This window comes from Pituophis catenifer, unplaced genomic scaffold (assembly GCF_029215685.1).
Source record: "Pituophis catenifer annectens isolate HBS135680 unplaced genomic scaffold, rPitCat1.0.hap2 SCAF_16, whole genome shotgun sequence".
Lineage (NCBI taxonomy): Eukaryota > Metazoa > Chordata > Lepidosauria > Squamata > Colubridae > Pituophis > Pituophis catenifer.
This window is the reverse complement of record NW_027256896.1, coordinates 20,606,322-20,624,554: the sequence shown is the minus strand read 5'-3', so window position 1 is coordinate 20,624,554 and position 18,233 is coordinate 20,606,322. Positions and strand designations below refer to the sequence as shown.

The 18,233-nt window shown below is 46.0% G+C and overlaps 1 protein-coding gene across 1 annotated transcript; it reads right to left on the bottom strand.

Moving 5' to 3' along the window:
- Positions 1 to 10,895: 10,895 nt before the first annotated feature.
- NT5M (5',3'-nucleotidase, mitochondrial) lies at positions 10,896 to 16,322 on the bottom strand. The gene is made up of 5 exons (XM_070954882.1): positions 15,699 to 16,322; positions 14,145 to 14,245; positions 13,919 to 13,979; positions 13,084 to 13,198; positions 10,896 to 12,952 (listed from the first exon to the last, which is right to left on the bottom strand). Exons 1-5 carry the CDS (start codon positions 15,951 to 15,953, stop codon positions 12,810 to 12,812), a joined length of 675 nt encoding a protein of 224 aa, XP_070810983.1. The 5' UTR covers positions 15,954 to 16,322; the 3' UTR covers positions 10,896 to 12,809.
- Positions 16,323 to 18,233: the final 1,911 nt, after the last annotated feature.

Genomic DNA, 18,233 nt, shown 5'->3' with positions numbered 1-18,233 from the left:
AATAGCAATTATTTATCCCAAATCTTCTCCATACAAAGCCCTCCTGCTGCTATCTCAAGCTATTCTTTCTCCAGCCGCCTTTATATAGGACAGCACAACTACAGCAACCCTGTTCTAAGGTGAGTGTGTATGTACGAGCACACAAATGCATCATTAATGGGCAGAAAAAAGGGGGAAAATTGTTGAAAGATGCCTCTGGGGTTGGATCTTTTCAAAAACAAGTCGAGAATAAAAAGTGTTTTCCCAATAGCCTTTTTTTTTTTCCCAGGCTGGCGAGCTAAAGTTAGCAAGTTTTATTCTGAAGATGTGGGACAGGGAGGCTTGTGACCTGATCTGCACATGCAGCAGAAACATACAGGAACGATCCTCACGGAATGATCAAGTGGACTAGAAACTTAGTTAGGATTTCTAGCTTTACCAGAATGGAGGGCCCTCTCCTTCCTTCCTAGGATGCAAAAAAACAAAACAAGTTTCTGCTAACTCTATTAGCTGCCTGGAGTTACTCTCTGGTAAGATGGGCAGCCAATGAATTTGATAAATAAAATAAAATAATGAATAAAATAAAATAAATAATATACAAAATAAAATAATAAAATAAAATAAAATAAAATAAATAAAATAAAATAAAATAAAATAAAATAAAATAAAATAAAATAAAATAAAATAAAATAAAATAAAATAAAATAATAAAATAAAATAAAATAAAATAAAATAAAATAAAATAAAATAAAATAAAATAAAATAAAATAATAAAATAAAATAAAATAAAATAAAATAATAATAAAATAAAATAAATAATAAAAACATCCCTCATTTTCCAACAGTTTGAGCTGCATGAGATGAGTTCCTGAGAATTTTCTCTGCCTTAAATTGGTGGGTTAATTTCCTGCTCTTAGGTGATCAGGTGCTGCCTTGCATATCTTGATGCAAAAAAGAAAAACAAAGAGAGAGAGAGAGAGCATCAAGTTCTCCTCTTAATCATCCAAAGAACAAGGACAGAGAATTTTTTCATGATGGCTCATATATTATACGAGAGGAAGAACTGTAGTAAGATGGTTTGATAGGGAACTAAATCATTCAAATCAGTTATAATGGACTTTAACCGGATTATTGCCCTGAAACTTTCACACAGACTGGTTGTTTATTGGTTGAGTTGATGTCTCCCCTTCCATAGGGTCAGGCATTGTGGTGCTCACTGTTCCTATTTTTCCCCACAACAGCCTTGTGAGGTAGGCTGGGGGGAGAGAGAGGGAGGGAGAGAGGGAGAGAGAGAGAGAAAGAGAGAAAAAGAAAAAGAGAGAGAGAAAGGGAAAGGGAAAGTAAGAGAGAGAGAGAGAGAGAGAGAAAAGAGAAATAAAGAGAAAGAGAGAGAAAGAGAAAGAGAGAAAGAAAGAGAGAGAGAGAAAGAGAGAGAAAGAAAGAGAGAGAGAAAGAGAGAAAGAGAGATAATTGGCTCAAACTCACCCAGGGAATGTCAGGTCGTCTTTGATATACAACCAGCATTCAAAGTTACAACCAGGAGTGAAATCCAGCAGGTTCTGACAGGTTCTGGAGAACCGGTAGCGGACATTTTCAGTAGTTTAGGATCCGTGAACTTGCGGGGAATTGAGGGCTGGCTGGGGGATTCTGGGAGTTGAAGTCCACAATTGGAAAGGCTGAGATACGCTGAACTAGAATCTCTTGTTCTCCATGCTCACCGCCATATTTGTTCTGCCCCAGCGACGGATCCCAAAGAACACAGCACACACAAAGTTTGTACAAACCTTAATTTACTAAAATAACTCACTCATTTTCAAAACAAAGGCTGTTAATAAACTTTCTTAACAGCCTACAAGAAACCAAAGATAAAGTAATCACAATCTTACTAAGGTTGGCAGAAAGCCCAGAAGCAATTTGCAGAGAATCCAGACGCGAAGGAGAGTGAACTAAAGTTGTTCCCTACAAATTGCTTCAGTCGGCGTTCCTCCTTAAATAGGCTAAGGGAGTGGCCAATTAGCCCCAAGCCTTACTCTCGAGGAGACCTCCTCCTGAGGAGCCACTCCTGCCTTTTGGCAGCTCTGCGCGCCCGTGCATCAAGAAGAGGCTCCCCCTCTTCGTCCTCTTCACAAAAGGAGCTTCTGGAGGTTCTGAAGGCCCTGGCTGAATCCCCGCCTCTGGCACCACATCTTCTCCAGCCTCCTCATTGTCTGACTCGGGTGCCAGCTGCACAGGCTGCTGGCGCAGCACCACACCAGTCTCCTCGCTGTCAGAATCAGCTACAATCTGCACAGGCCGCTGACGAGCCACAACAATATTGATGGTTCAGCACCGGACCTTCGATGGGACATTGAATTGGTTCTTGCTTGTCTTGCAATCCATCTGCCTTGGTTGCAATTTTGAACCCTATAAGAATAACAAGAGTTTGAAGGGACCTTGGAGGTCTTCTAGTCCAACCCCCAGCTGAGGCAGGAAACAGCCAGCCCACTTTTGTGTGTGTGTGTGTGTGTCTGTTTGTAGGGTTGTGCAGTCCCCTTCCAGTTCAACTCACACATCATCCAAGGTTTGCCTGGCTTGATTCTTTGAACACCCCTGGTTCCTTTTTCAAAACTGCTTTTATTTCCTCCTGTTTCCTGGAACTGCTCACTTTCTCCTGCCTACACACTTACAAAACCCTCTTTTGGTTTTGGTTTCAAAGAATAACACCGGTTTATGGGAGCGGGCTTGCTCCAAAATTTCCCAGGCTGAGCAGTTGACAATGTTTTCCCCAACTGCAGTTTTGATCCACAAACAAATCCTCACTTTTTGGGGTCCCCTTTCCTGTAACTGTACATCTTATCTCTCTGCGAGGGAGAAAGCCACCCTGGAAGCACCATAAACGTATAGCTGACAAACAGCCATGTCAGATAAAACTGGGGATAAAACCGTCAGATAACGCCGATAAAAATCCCTTCTCAGGGATTTCACCAGACAGGTGAAAGATTTTGAACTTCACCCGGTGAATATATTGGCTTTAATGGGTCAGCTGTCCCCGGCAACTTGATTGATAACCCTAATCTATCGTAGTTCACATTCCTGGCTGATCAGGTTCAATACTTGTTGTCCCCAAAGCAAAAGGACTTGTGAAGATTGTATCATTGATGGAGGTCTCTAACCCAAGGGAGATGCACACCATGGGCGATGCCAAAAATCTCCTTGGGGTGGGCTGACATCGGTTGTCTTCGACTTACAACCACAATCTTCTTTTAACGTCTTCTTTTAACGAACCCATAATCCCTTGCGGGGTGGAGTCTGGGCAACTGAATGGAGCTAGCAGAGTGTTTTACTGGCCAGATGCCTTTCCTGTCGTCAGTGCGGAGTTTTGTTCGGCAGATATATTCTCAGTGTGCCCAAAGAGAGAAATATCTGCCTCTACCTAGGATCGAACTCACAGCCTCCTGATTGTGAGGGGAAGAGCTCCACTGCTAGGCCACTGCACCGCTCCTGACTTACGACCACAATGGAGCCCCAAATTAAGGAGGTCGCAAAAGGGGAACCATGTGACACACACACACACACCCAGGACACTGCAACTGTCATAAGTCCATGCCAGTTGCCAAGCGTCTGAATTTTGATCACATGACTGTGGGGATCGTAAGTGTGAAGAATGGTCTTAACAAGTCGTTTTTTTCTTTGAATGGTCACTAAATGAACTGTGGTAAGTTGAGGGCTTTCTCTGTTTTGAAGCTTAATAAAAGCTGGGGTTGCTCAGCCTGCAGAAGACCCCGAGGAGACATGATTCTTCTTCTTCTTGAGCCATTTCCGTCATCAGACGTTGGTGATCATGTTGGCCATCCTATTTTTGTCAACATCCGCATGAAAAAGGGCTACTGAGTTTTGTCCAAAGCGGTCCCTTAGATATTGAAGCCATGAATTTCTTCTTCTGCCTGGACCTCCTTTGCCTTCCATCTTTCCCTGGAGGATTAAGTGAAGGATGCTGTATTTTTCTGGGTGTCGCATCCCATATCCAAAATATTCTAAGTTTCACTTTTTAATGGTTTTGGTGATTTCCCTTGGCTTTTCCCAGGCGGCTTATCACCTCCTCCTTTCTGATTTTGTCAGCCCAACTTATACGTAACAGCCGCCTGTAAATCCCCATTTCAAACGCTTCTAGTCTCTTCAAGTGGCTTTCTGTCCGAGACCAACTCCGTAGAGCAGGATAGAAAAGATGTAGAAAATAGAGACACGATTGCAGTTTTGAATTCCTTCAAAGGGCTGGAGATCATCCTTGTTTTCGCCTGGTCCAGAAAGAAAGACAAGAAGCGACAGTGGCTGGTTTTCTTTTTTCTTTTCCTCTTCTTCCTCTTCCTTCTCTTCCTCTACTTTCCCCCCCCCCCCCAAATGGTATTTAGAAATGTGATGTGATCCCTGCAGGGGATAGTGTCCAGTCTTCCACCTCTGATGGTCCCGTTTGGTGGAATTGGCTCCTCCTCTTACCTGGCCGATGAATCCCCTCCCACTGTGCTACATGGCCAAGACTTCTTCCCATTGCTTTCACCTTTCCTCTCCTTCGCAAGGCTTCAGTTTCTGCCTGGACTGTAAAAATACCTGCCTTGGGAGTAGGCCTCCATGCAAGAATACCCCCCCCCCCCAACCCAGCAGAGTTCTCATTTTAGGTCTCCTGCGGACTCTCGCACAGCGGGAGTTTACTGTACATTCGACCTGCCCAGCGTTGAGTGCAAATGAACTCGGATGACTGTTCTTTGAGATCAGTTTTGTTTTCCAGGAGGGTTTGTAAAGTGGGTCAGTGTTATTGTCGAAACCTATGTGGCTCCCTTCTCCACCCCCCAAACAAAAATAACTCAAAATTATGTCCCTATAAAAATAGACAGTGTTGATGAGGAACACGTGGAAGGCTCCAGTTTTCATTTCTGAGGGCCTTTGCAACTTGGAGGTTTCAAGACTTGACACAGAAAATAAATCTGTGTCTCTCTCTCACATCTATCTATCATCTATCTCTATCTCCATCCATCCATCCATCCATCATATCCATCAATCTATCTACCTCATCATTATCTATCATATCTATCATCTCTATCAATCTCTCATCATTATCTATCATATCTATCTATAATCTATATCAATCTATCTACCTCATCATTATCTATCATATCTATCTATCATCTCTATCAATCTCTCATCATTATCTATCTATCTATCTATCTCATCATTATCTATCATATCTATCTATCTATAATCTATATCAATCTATCTATCTCATCATTATCTATCATATCTATAGTCTCTATCAATCTCTCATCATTATCTATCTATCTATCTATCTCATCATTATCTATCATATCTATAATCTATATCTATCTATCTACCTCATCATTATCTATCATATCTTTCATCTCTATCAATCTCTCATCATTATTTATCTATCTATCTATCTATCTATCTATCTATCTATCTATCTAATCAATCTATTTCATCATTATCTATCTATCTATCTATCTATCTATCTATCTATCTATCTATCTAATCAATCTATCTGTCTGTCTGTCTGTCTGTCTGTCTGTCTGTCTGTCTGTCTGTCTGTCTGTCTGTCTATCTATCTACTTATTTATTAAATTGATATGTTGCCTATCTCACTATCAGGCGAATCATCTTCAAATGTGAATCTGGAGCTCGGTTAAACCAGCCTTTGCAAACCTTGATTGTGGCTGAGGAGGCTTTGGTTCCCATCATCCTTAGGCAGCCTGGTTCATAATTCACAAATGACCCCAGCAGGGTTGAGAAAGCTGCTGGGGCTTCAATTACAGTGCATGGTTGGGGCTGCCAATCTGACCTGGTTGGGTGGGGAATTCTGGGAATTGAAGTCCACCCATCTTAAGGTTGCCAAAAAATACTGATCTAAATCAGTATTTGGCAGGAATAGCCAACACTCCAGAAGATAGGCTTAAGATACAGAAAGATCTTGACAGACTATTCTATTCTATTCTATTCTATTCTATTCTATTCTATTCTATTCTATTCTATTCTATTCTATTCTATTATTCTATTCTATTCTATTCTATTCTATTCTATTCTATTCTATTCTATTCTATTCTATCCTATTCTATTCTATTCTATTCTATTCTATTCTATTCTGTTAAGATCGATAATTAGCTTCTCTGCTCCGCAAGGAAATTCTCTAGAAAACGCATAAAGCAGAATTTCTAATGTCTAATCACTCTCTTTAATAGCTTCTTTTGGTTTCTACCCATCAGATGGTTGTTACAAGCTGCCAATTAAGTGAAATGAGCATTTAAGAAATTACTTTGGTGGTGGTCAGCTGGCCATCCAATCAAGTCGAACCCAGGGTCCTTCTCTAACTTTCCCTGGACTTTCTTCTTCTTCTTTGGCCTGGAGAAGCCATCCGGCATGGAAAGCTGCTTTGGTCAACGGGGGCATTTTAAAAATGGGACAATAAATATCCATGTTTTCCTTTCCACTCAGCCGCCTACAAGCACAAAGTAGGTCAGAAGTTTTGCAGTTGCTTGCCTCTATTCATAAACACAAATCAAAACAGAGAAAAATATGGGAGCATATTATGTCTGTGGAAAAGTCAATTTGGTTTGTGTTTACCGATTCTTCTTTTATAGAGCAATCTGGCCCTTAATTTTGAAAATGACTTGTGGTGTGCATCCAGTGTTCTCCAAGCTATTTCTGGCTCTTGTTTCTTCTGAGTTTAATTCCTGCAAAATTGTAGGTGGCTCAGAGGCAGCATCAGCTCATTTCTGTTACAGGTAGTCCTCCAATTATGACCATTGTTGAGCCTGACATTACAATCATAAGTTGAGATTGTCATAAAGTGGGTCACTTTGTGACTAGAGCTGATTTTATGATCCTTTTGACAGCGGTCATTAAGTGAACCCATTGTTTTTCTGTGGGAAATTAGAAACAAACACCAGTTTCTGTCAAAAATGTGGTAAATCACAGTCATGTGTCTGTAAATGATTTTAATTCCACTTTTAAATTTTGTATGTATGTATTTTATTGTTTGGCTGTGCACCGCCCTGAGTCCTTCGGGAGTAGGGCGGTATAGAAATAAAATAAAATAAATAAATAAATAAAATAAATAAATGCAGGCTGGTTGACGTGTGCCCAGATGGGGTCGTGTCTTCATGGGGGTGGGGGGCAAATGTCAGAACTTTGAAACTGGGTCCTAAGTCCCGTTTTCCAACTTTCACTAAGTCACCGATCGTAAGTCGAGAACGGCCTGAATTTCTCCAAATATATGTACGCTCTCTCTAACCTTTTAAGAGCGCCCTGAAGACTCTTTTATTCCAACAAGCCGGGCTGGCCTAATAGGAATTTTAAATTGGGGTGTTTGTTAGCTTTTAAATTTTGTGGGCCAAATTTTATATATTTGTTTTTAAATTGTTTTTAAATTTTGTAAGTGTATATGTGTTTTGAGATGGCTGTACACCACCCTGAGTCCTTTGGGAGAAGGGCGGTATAGAAATGTAATAAAATCTAAATCTAAATCTAAGGAGGAGGAGGAAGAAAGTGGGAGAGAGAAGGAAAGCTGTGTGCTGGGAAATCAGGCCATTGTTTAAAAACCAATTTTTTTTTCCTGCTTCTTTCCTAAAAGTTTCTTTGCAAGTTTATTTCCCCTGCTTGAGAGAAGGCTGCAGCCCCTGGCTGTATCGATTTAGTGGTTCTTTGCTCAAATAGCCCAAATTCTCCCCGCAGATTTCAAAACCACTTCAAGCCAGTAAAAGCCATAAAACCAATAAATATCTGGATCGGGAGCCCCGAAGGGTATGTTCACAACATGGACAAACCACGTCCTGCTGGTACAATGCTTAAAACAAGCCACGCACTCTTCAAAACTAGAGTTAGAAGAATAGCCTGAAGGAAGAATTATATCTTGGCCCAAAGCTGGGGAAGATAAAGAAGGTCCCAGAATTGCATAAATCACTTGAGTTTAAAAAAAAAAAAAAGGAAGAAAAAAAAAACATAGGTGAATTTTAAGTGGGTTTTTCTTGAAGTGTTTCTCCCTCCCACCCCGCTTCCAGCTCTCTCCTCCAGCTTTGCCCATCGGCTGAATGCTAAAAAAATTCCAGCCTTGAGGTTGGCTGAGCAAACTCCCCATGACGTCAAAGAACAAGAGTTAAAAACAAGAGCGACAGAAGGGGATTTGTGTCCTTTTGAGGTGGGGAAAGCAAGAAAGGCTGGTATGCGTGGGGGTGCGTCAACCGTCCGATGTGGGGAAAGGAAGGCTGCGGTGCCCCAAATGCCACACACCTTGTGGGTTTGTTTTCCAACAAAACTTCCAAAGACTTCTTTTTTTTCCCCCCACTCTCCTCTCCAGAAATATCTGCCAATGTCACAGTGTGGGCTAAGCTTCCCCCGAAGTTGTGCAAGGGGAGCTGGGCACAAGGGCACACTATGTGACCTGACGCAATTCGGCGTGCCAGAGCGATGTGTGTATCGGCTCCGATCCAACCCTCTGGGTCAGGCCAAACCTTTCTGCTGAACGAGCTTGAGAGGAAGGGCTTTGGGTCCCAAAAGGTGGATCCCTTTCAGAAAACCAACTGGGTTTGAAGACTAGCTGGCTGGCTGGCTGGAATCAGGTCACTAGAGTGGATCTTTCAATGCGCCATTCAGCTGCCAGCTGGGTGGCGAAAGTGGTCAGTGCCAGGGGTGAAATCCAGCAGGTTCTGACAGGTTCTGGAGAACCGGTAGCGGAAATTTTGAGTAGTTCGGAGAATCGGCAAATACCGCCTCTGGCTGGCCCCCGAGTGGGGTGGGAATGGGGATTTTGCAATATCCTTCCCCTGCCATGCCCACCAAGCCACGCCCACAGAACCGGTAGTAAAAAAAATTGGATTTCCCCATTGGTCTGGGCTCTGTACGTCTGGCAGACGGGCAAGGCAAGGGGTAAAGCAGGGCATTAAAGCAATCCCTGTCTCTGGGATGTAAGAAAGCTTTTCCTGACGTCGTTTTTGAATTTCCCTTTCTCAGTGGGCCTTGCAGAAGGGGAGCTGTGTGAATCTACAGCAGCTCAAAATTAGGATATAGAGTAAGAGAGTTGGAAGGGATCTTGGAGGTCATTTAGTCCAACCCGCTTCTCAAGCAGGGAGTCTGGAAGCATCTTTTCCCAACAGGCTTTGTTCAGAGGAAGATGCTTTCATCAGCTGTGACTGGTGAACATGGATTCTTTTCACTAAAATGCATGACTTGAAAAATGTGCCCTTTCTTTCCTTCCTTCCTTCCTTCCTTCCTTCCTTCCTTCCTTCCTTCCTTCCTTCCTTCCTCCTCTCCCTCCCTCCCTTCCTTCCTCCTCCTATCCTCTCCTTTCCTTCCTTCCTTCCTTCTCTCTCCTTCCATCTATCCATCCTTCCTTCTTCCTCTTCTTCCTTCCTTCCTTCCTTCCTCTCCCTCCCTTCCTCCTCCTCTCCTCTCTTTTCCTTCCTTCCTTCCTTCCTTCCTTCCTTCCTTCCTTCCTTCCTTCCTTCCTTCCTTCCTTCCTTCTCTCTCCTTCCATCTATCCATCCTTCCTTCTTCCTCCTCTCCCTTCCTTCCTTCCTTCCTCTCCCTCCCTTCCTTCCTCCTCCTCTCCTCTCTTTTCCTTCCTTCCTTCCTTCCTTCTCTCTCCTTCCATCTATCCATCCTTCCTTCTTCCTCCTCTCCCTTCCTTCCTTCCTTCCTTCCTTCCTTCCTTCCTTCCTTCCTTCCTTCCTTCCTTCCTTCTTTCCTCCCTCCCTCCCTCCCTTCCTTCCTCTTCTTTCTCTCTCTCTCTCTTTCTTCCTTCCATTTTTCTTTCTCTCCTTTTTCTTTCACTTCCCTCTGAACATCACCTTCTTCACTTTTAAAACCCCCAATGTTTGACTTTAATTCCTGAAATCTGGTGAAACAGCTGAAAAGAACTGGGCTGTTTGTCTGGTAGCTACACCCCGCTATCAAGGGGCCTTGTTCAACCTTTGGACAGCATGTCTCTCTGGCGGAGTGGGCTGAGCCCCCACCAATCAATGTTTGCACAAAAGCTTCAGGTGAAAAACTGGATTTTTCAAAAAAGTGGTTCCAGGTTTCTGCCAGCTCGGAATTGGACTTTGCTGCGATTTGCTCCAGCCCCTAAAGAAAAAAAAAAAACTAAAATAAAAGAGAATCAAAACTTGGCCTAGATTGCTCTCTGGTGGAAGATTTGGGGATTTAGCACACTGTGCCTGTTCAGCATTGAGGGCGTATACTTACTTGGCTTTGGCAGAGCTTGAAAATTTAAGTCTGATCGGATGGAAGGACGCCTGGGAAGCTCAGAACCCGGGGTAGATAGGGGAGGGAAAAAAAATAACAAACTGGAAATAAAAGGAAATCGCAAGCCTACAATGAGATTCATGCCAGGGGTGGGCTTCAAAAATTTTAGCAAGGGGCTCTCTGCCCGTTTGCTGGGTGGGTGTGGCCATGGTGGGCGTGGCCTAGTCAGCCTCCTGCACGACGGCGGGAGGGGGTGTTGGTTTTGCCCTCCCCGGGCTCCAGAGGTTTTCCTCAAGCCTCCAGGAGGGTGAAAACAGCCTCCCCAGGCTCCGGAGGCCCTCTGGAGTTCCCAAACTTCCGGTAGGCCCATTTTTCACCCTTCCTGAGCCTCTGCGCACACCCTGCACTTATCTGCATCCAAAAGGGGCCGCATGGGGACTCCTGGGAGGGGAGGGGAGGGGTGGGCGGAGCCAGCCAGGAGTGGGATTTGGGGGTCCTCCGAACTGCACAGAATCTTAGCTAGAGGTTCTCCCGAACCCCTGCGAACCCCCAGCAGCCCCACCCCTGGTTCATGGCCGGTAAATCCCCAGGAGAGATCCTTGACTTAGAGAAGTGAAGAATTGAATCAGACATTGCTGATCTGGCTACATTGCAACACCATCCACAAATACGACACACGGCAAAACACGACAAGATTGTTTCTCAAGCAGGAATTGTTGGTTGTATTTGCACAATAAAAGTACGCAGAGCTGGAGACATTCAGATTAAATAAATAGACCGAATATTGTGCATGCATGGCGGTGGGGAGTTGGGGGGCAAACACAACTCCTGCTCGTCCCTGTAATCTCCACACATTAACAACATCACATCCTGGTTTGTCAGAGTCATTTGAACATTTCAAAAAAAAAAAAAAAAACCCAAATCAAGTTCATGATGACCAGTTTGAGTCTGTGAAAAAATGGCTCTACTTGAAGTTTTCGAAAGGATTCTAAAGTGTTTCTCACACACAACAACACTCCAACACTGACGAGAACTATTTGGAGAACGGCAAATGTTAGGACAAACTTGCTCCTAGATCAAATGAGAGCCTACTTACTGTAGACTAAAAGGTGGATGGAGTGATCTGTCTTGGGATTGTGTCCTTTGAGGTTTGAGCTGATGTAACTTAGTGAAGAGCAATAGCACTTAGACTTATATACTGCTTCACAGAGCTTTTACAGCCCTCTCTAAGCGGTTTACAGAGTCAGCCTCTTGCCCCCAACAATCTGGGTCCTCATTTTACCCACCTCAGAAGGATGGAAGGCTGAGTCAAACCTTCAGCCTGGTGAGATTTGAACTGCCAAATTGCAGGCAGCTGGCAGGCAACAGAAGTAGCCTGCAGGACTGCACTCTAACCACTGCGCCACCGTGGCTCAGAGAAAGGAAAACTAGCAGGCCAAGATTAGAATCTTCTAGAGAAGATGTGAAGGTTCCACATGAAGATATGAACAGATGTGTATAGCCCCAAAGTCAGTCTATCTGAAGGATGGAGAGTAGAATCCATCCAGGTAGAAGTTAGGGATGTGCAAAGTGTCTCATTTCAGAGATCGGACAGAATATTTGTAACTTGGGGATGAATTGAGAGTGAGGTTTTTGGTGTTCTCTGAGCTTGATGGTTTTCTTGCAGATGTTTTGTGACCCAACTAGGAAACATCATCAATGCTAAAAGTTTCCACCACTCCCTTCTAACACTGATAATGTTCCCTAGTTGGGTCATGAAATGTCTGCAAGAAAACTCCCAGGCTCAAAGAAGACGAAGCACCCCACAGAGATGCAATGTTCTGTAGAACTTCAGAATGCTTTCTTTTCCCCCAGTCCAGCCTCTTTGGCCAGTTCTGAACTTGTTTCCCACACTGTCCACAAATAAATCCTCAGGAACAACACTCTTTACTCTTTGGTCATTCAGACATCTCCCCGAATGACCAAAAAGTCAGGATGGAAGCTACAACAGGGAATTGAAGACTTTTCTGTATTATGTGCAACATTATGCATGGATTTGACTTCCCAGTTAGAGATCCATCTTGATTTCTTGACCCCAGTGTCCCCTGGATTTTAGAAAGCTCTGAAATCAAGAGATCCTTCGGTTGAATCGGTGCAACAAACTCACATGTGTCTGTGAGATTGTGGCTGGGTACATGAACTCAGGAGCCCACTGACCTCCTTACGCTCTGGAATATTTCTTTCACATCCATTGCAACAAGGGTCATTTGAGTTCCAGAAGCTCAAAGTCCATCCATTGGAGGCCAAAAATGAGGACGGCCATCATCTTGAATGAGAAAGACCCCATGGAAATTTAAAGAGGGATGGGAAACCATCCTGAGTTGATCTACTCAATGAGAGGCCTCCAACATAGTTGGACGACTTGGCCAACACCCCACTCCTGTAGAAACCGAAGGTCTTCCTTTAGCTGCCAAAACTGGCTGCCATTTGAGGCCACAATTCTTCCTTCTGACATGCCAGCCTAGACCCAAGGAAGGTAACAGGTACCTTCTTCTTCTTCTGGCTAGCAACTCAAGGAGATAGCCTTCAGGCAACCAGACCTGCTGGCCTTGCTAAGAACTCTCCAAGCTTCAGCAAGCCCGCTTGCTTTCCAAGACGGCCTTCCAGTCATCAGCCCACGAGTGCAACCGGTGGCAAGAAGCCGGGAGCTGCAGATGCTTGTTGTGGCAGGCGGTGAAAAGCACGTGCTCCCAGGTGGGAGTCCGTTCAGCACCTGGGAGGGAAAGGAAAGATGGCCGATCGGTGAAGATGTGGGTTGCGTTTCTCCAAAAACAGTGCAAATCGGTCCATTTTTTGGCCCCTCCAAGGGTTCTTTTCCCCAGCACCAAACCCTCCCCACCTTACCTATGATATCAGGCCTGTCATCGATCAGCACATGTCCAGAGACGATCGTCTTATCCCGGGTGAGAATCACGTGCTCCAAAAATTCGTGTCCGAAATGCTTCTCTATCCAAGCGAACTGGAAAGCAGCAGAGGACATGAAGGTGAAAACCTTTGGCTGGATGACGAGAAGGGAACTTTTTCTGTAGGATCATGGGGAGAGCGATCAAATGAAAGCTGCCTAGACTCGTTTTTAGGGTGAGGTCATGGACAGCATATCAATTTAATACGCAAATAAATAAAAATAAATTAACCATGTGGGCAAAGGGTTCCTGCCAACGAGCCAGCTCTGAGAAGGAAGGGAGCTGGAAGGTGAGGTTAAATCAGACCAATTCCTTTAAAACCTGCAGTGTTTAAAGGTAAAGGTAAAGGTTCCCCTGGCACATAAGTGCTAGTCGTTCCCAGCTCTAGGGGGCAGTGCTCACCTCCGTTTCAAAGCCGAAGAGCCAGCGCTGTCCAAAGACGTCTCCGTGGTCATGTGGCCGGCATGACTCAACGCCAAAGGCGCATGGAATGCTGTTACCTTCCCATCAAAGGTGGTACCTATTTTTCTACTTGCATTTTTTACATGCTTTTGAACTGCTAGGTAGGCAGAAGCTGGGACAAGGAACAGGAGCTCACCCCGTTACGCGGCACTAGGGATTCGAACCGCTGAACTGCTGACCTTTCGATCGACAAGCTCAGCCTCTTAGCCACTGAGCTACCGCGTCCCTGCAGTGTTTAGCTTGCCTTAATATAAAATCCTGGTCCTTCTGATTTAACCAGCGAGTAACCCCAAGATTTGTTGAGCAGGCTTTACCTTTTCATATGGGCAGTAGCGATATTTCTTGATGGGACTCGTGCATATGAAGACTTCGGTCCTAAGATAAAAAGAGAGAGTGAGAACCATTCCTATTTCTCAGTTATTGCTCCTGGGGGAAGGATATTACAGAACCTGTCAGAACCTGCTGGATTTCACCGCTGGCACAGGGTATGAAACATCTGGAGAACTTGCTGCTGTTCCCATTTTATGGCCCAATACTTACGCTTCTAATTCTGCCATCTCCTTCAGAGCCTCCACAGCCCCTGGAAGTGGGTCGAGCTCCATGAAAAAGTTCTTGGATTCCCAAATACTGATAGCCTTTTCCTGCAAAGTGGGGGGAGGGGAGCGAGAGAGAAACAGACACAGATGCAAACACCAGCACATGACTGCAACTAAACACCAGCGACATGTCTCGAAACACATGGAATCCAGGAAATCCATTTTTCCACATCCATTTTTCACACTTACGACCCCTGCAGCATCCCCATGGTCACATGATCAAAATTCAGACTGTTGGCAACGGTCTCACATTTATGATGGTTGCTGTGTGATCCCCTTTTTGTGACCTTTTGTGACCCCAGATAAAGCAGATTCGCTTAACAACCGTGTCTTTAACTTAACCATTGCAGTGATTGGCTTAACGGCTATGGCAAGAAAGGTTGCAAAATGGGGCAAAACTCACTTAACAAATGTCTCGCTTAGCAACATAAACTTTGGGCTGAATTGTGGTTGTAAGGCCAGAGCTACCTGCATTTGAAATACCAAAGACAGATAAATCCTTGATTTATAATCTCACCAGAATTTCATTTGCAAGGCAGTTGTTAAGGGAGGTGTGCCTGATTTTTACAATTTGTTTTTGGCCCGGTATGCACTGTTGTTGGTAAGTGGATCATGCAGTCGTTAAGCAAATCCAGCTTCCCCTGTTGACTTTGCCTGTCAGAAGTCAGCGAACACCTGGGACACTGCAGCCATTGTGAAACACGCAGGTTGCCAAACACCTGGATTTTTATCACTGGACCCTGGGGGATGCTGCAACCCTCATAAGTGCGAGGCCTGTAACTCACATTTTTCAGGTCCAGGGTAACTTTGAATGGCCACTAAAAGAATGGCTGTAAGTAGAGAATTACTCGGGGACACAGATCATGCCAATCTCAGTTAGAATTAGAGGGCAGGGCAAGAAACAATGGTTGGAAACTAACCAAAGAGAGAAGCAACCTGGAATTAAGGAGAAATTTCCCAACAGTGAGAACAATTAAGCAGTGGAACAGCCGGCCACCAGAAATCGTGGGTGCTCCAACACTGGAGGTTTTTGAAAAGAGACTGGACAGTCACTTGTGTGAGATGGTATAGGGTCTCCTGCTCGAGTAGGGGTTGGACTAGAAGACCTCCAAGGTCCCTTCCAACTCTATCCTATTCTAAAGACTAAGGAATGCATCTACACCCCTGGAGTAAACCTAAATGGTGCAGTGGACGGTCCGTGAAGCTGGTACAGAATCTCCTGAGTCTGAAACGGACTGGACAGCCTTTACCTGGGGGCCCAGCCGTCAGACACCCACCCACCCCTTAATTTTCCCCCAGCAGCAAACCGAGACTGCCAGGGAGGTTTTGGGCACCCAGAAAGGTGCTGAAATCCTTGGAGCGCCTGACGGCCCGCCAGCAAAAGAGGAACGGCGGGTCAACTCAGCCTTGTTTACTCTGCTTCCCCGGTCGCCCTTCGGACGGCTCCCGCGGGGGTCATCGGAACGCGTGTCTGTGTGCGTGTCAGGACGGGACTCACGCTCAGTTCAGGCTGGAGCTTCCCGTATTGCTCCGAGACCCAGAAGCCGCGCCGCTCGTCCAGCTTGATGTAGGGCAGGTCCGGGTAGCGGGCGCGGTACTTCTTCAGGAACCCCCCCTCGAAGTCGGCCAGCACCCCGTCCATGTCCACCAGCACCCGCAGCGGCCGGGAAGGAAGGCCAGCAGCCCCGACGGTGCCCGCGCCCAGGACCCGCTGCGGGTGCCGGAGGAGGCTGCGGGTGCCCCGGCAGATCATGGCCCAGGAGGGGCGTCTCTGGGCGGGGAGGGTGCCGAGACCCCCTTCAGGGCAGGACCGGCCCCTCCGGCCGCCTTCGCCCCCGCCGAGCCATCGCCCGCCTCTGCCGCAAGATCCGAAGGTCACGGAGGGAAGGCGCCCGGCGGCCACTGCGGAACTCGGGGCTCGGGGATGGGCTGGTGGGGGAAGGAAGGAGGAGGATTAGAAAGAAGGAAGGCAGTATGGAGGAGGGAAAGAAGGAAGGAAGAAAAGGAGAGAGGGAGGAAGAAAGGAGGGAGGGAGGAAAGAAGGAGGGAGGATTAGAAAGAAGGAAGTAAGTAAGTATGGAGGGGGGAGGAAGGAAGGAAGGAAGGAAAGAAGGAGGGAAGATTAGAAAGAAGGAAGGAGGGAGGGAGGAAAAAAGGAAGGAAGGAAAGAAGGAGGGAGGAAAGAAGGAGGGAGGATTAGAAAGAAGGAAGGAGGGAGGGAGGAAAAAAGGAAGGAAGGAAAGAAGGAGGGAGGAAAGAAGGAGGGAGGGAGGAAGGAAGGAAGGGAGGAAGTATGGAGGGAGGGAGGGAGGGAGAAAGAAAGGGAGGAAAGAGGGAGGGAGGAAGAAGGGAGGGAGGGATTAGAAAGAAGGAAGGAAGGGTTGTAGAGAGAGAGAGAAAGAGCGAGGGGACCGAGGAAAGGGAAAGGAAGGGAAAGAGAGAAAAGCAAAGAAGCCAAGGGAGATTGCTTGCCCGTGCCAAAGCGTCCCAGCGAGCCGGGGGGAGCCGCTCCGGTTCAGTCCCTTCCCTCCAGCAACCGGCCCGGCGGGGTTCCGCTTCTGCTTGCCGTCGCCTGCAAAAGGGCAGCTGGGGAGGCTGGGCAGAGAGCCGCGGGCTCCGCTTTCCGTGCCAAGCCCGGAGCCTCGCGCGCCCTCGCCCCGGCCTCTCCGCTCCTTTCCCCGGCCGCGGAGCTGCTCATGCGGAACCGCTGCGGGGCTCAGGGAAGAGGAAGGCGAGCCAGGCCAGGGGTCGGGTGGGGTGGAAGGGGCAGGGGGCCTGCGTGGGTTTCCCGGGGAATAAAGCCAGAAAGGGGCGTCTGGTTCTCCCTTTTCCCACGGAAAGGCAGCAGCATTCCTAGAAATACCCACATTTTATGCCAAAGCAGAAGGTTGCATTTCTTTTGTTCAAGATTTGCCCAAATGTTATTGCAAGGCATTGGCTTCCCTGCACTACAACTCCCTTTCCTTAGGAAGACCATAAGCACCCTCTAGGTTTCACTTAATGACCAGTTGGTGGCCTCCCCATTGCGGTCACAAAAGGAGGACCATTTATAGAACCAATTGGACAGATGGTATCCACCAGACTTCTTTTGAACAAAACATCTCAGGTCTTGCAACCAGCAAACCTCTGAATTTCAACCCTACTCCCCTGAAGACCCCAGAAGCATTTCTGACAGGAGTCAAATTCAAATTCTGCTCTCTGGTCAAGGAAGTTACCAGGCCAACGGAAGTCCAGGAATTTGAGCCTCCGTGCACAAATTAGGACATTTGGCAGGACCCCTGTCTGTCTTTTCTGACTTCTGTTGATGGATTTCCTGGAGGATGGAGCCCTTCCATTCTTCCGGTTCACCTACCTAGGCAGATTCCAGGTCCCTGGCAAGTCTCAGGGTGGACGCCTGCCGGGGTGCCAGACTCCTGCCGGGGCGAAGGAGCATTTCTTCCATGGCAGGAATCAAAGAGGGTTGAGGCTCCCTCCTCTATTTTTAAATGGCACAAGCTTGGCCGGAGACCTATCTGATAAACCGGAGGCCTCGTCACATTAAATCCTTTATTGCCTAAAGGACAGGCAATAAAGCAAAACCAGAATAAGAGAATACCAGATTTGGAAGGGACCTTGGAGGTCTTCTAGTCCAACCTCCTGCTCAGGCAGGAAATCCTACAACATTCCAGTCCAATGGTTGTCCAATCTCACAAATGCTTAGACAACAAAATTCTTTTTTTTCTTTTTTTGCCCCCGGATTAGTGAAAGAGCCCATTTTTTACGTAGCAAAATTAAGACTCTAATATGCATTTTGGATTGTTTATCTTGGTTTTGCATTTGCAAAGGAGTTTTTTATATATGTGGAAAAGACACATTTATTTAATAATTATATGCACATCATGTTTAATTATATGTGGATATCTGTATGTTTGTAATAAATAGACATCATTTCACAATTTGCTGTCTGCATGAAGCCCCTCCTTCCTCTTTTTCAGCAAAAAGGGCGGGGCGACCTTGGACTGTTGTCAAGCCACTGCGCGCGCGCGAACTCCGC

Excerpts from the sequence above, each read along its gene's own strand:
- NT5M (XM_070954882.1), bottom strand. The coding sequence starts at position 15,953 with ATGATCTGCCGGGGCACCCGCAGCCTCCTCCGGCACCCGCAGCGGGTC. Across the intron at positions 13,980-14,144 it reads GAGATGGCAGAATTAGAAGC|GACCGAAGTCTTCATATGCA; the intron begins GTAAGTATTGGG and ends TTTTTATCTTAG. Across the intron at positions 13,199-13,918 it reads GCTACTGCCCATATGAAAAG|TTCGCTTGGATAGAGAAGCA; the intron begins GTAAAGCCTGCT and ends GCTGCTTTCCAG.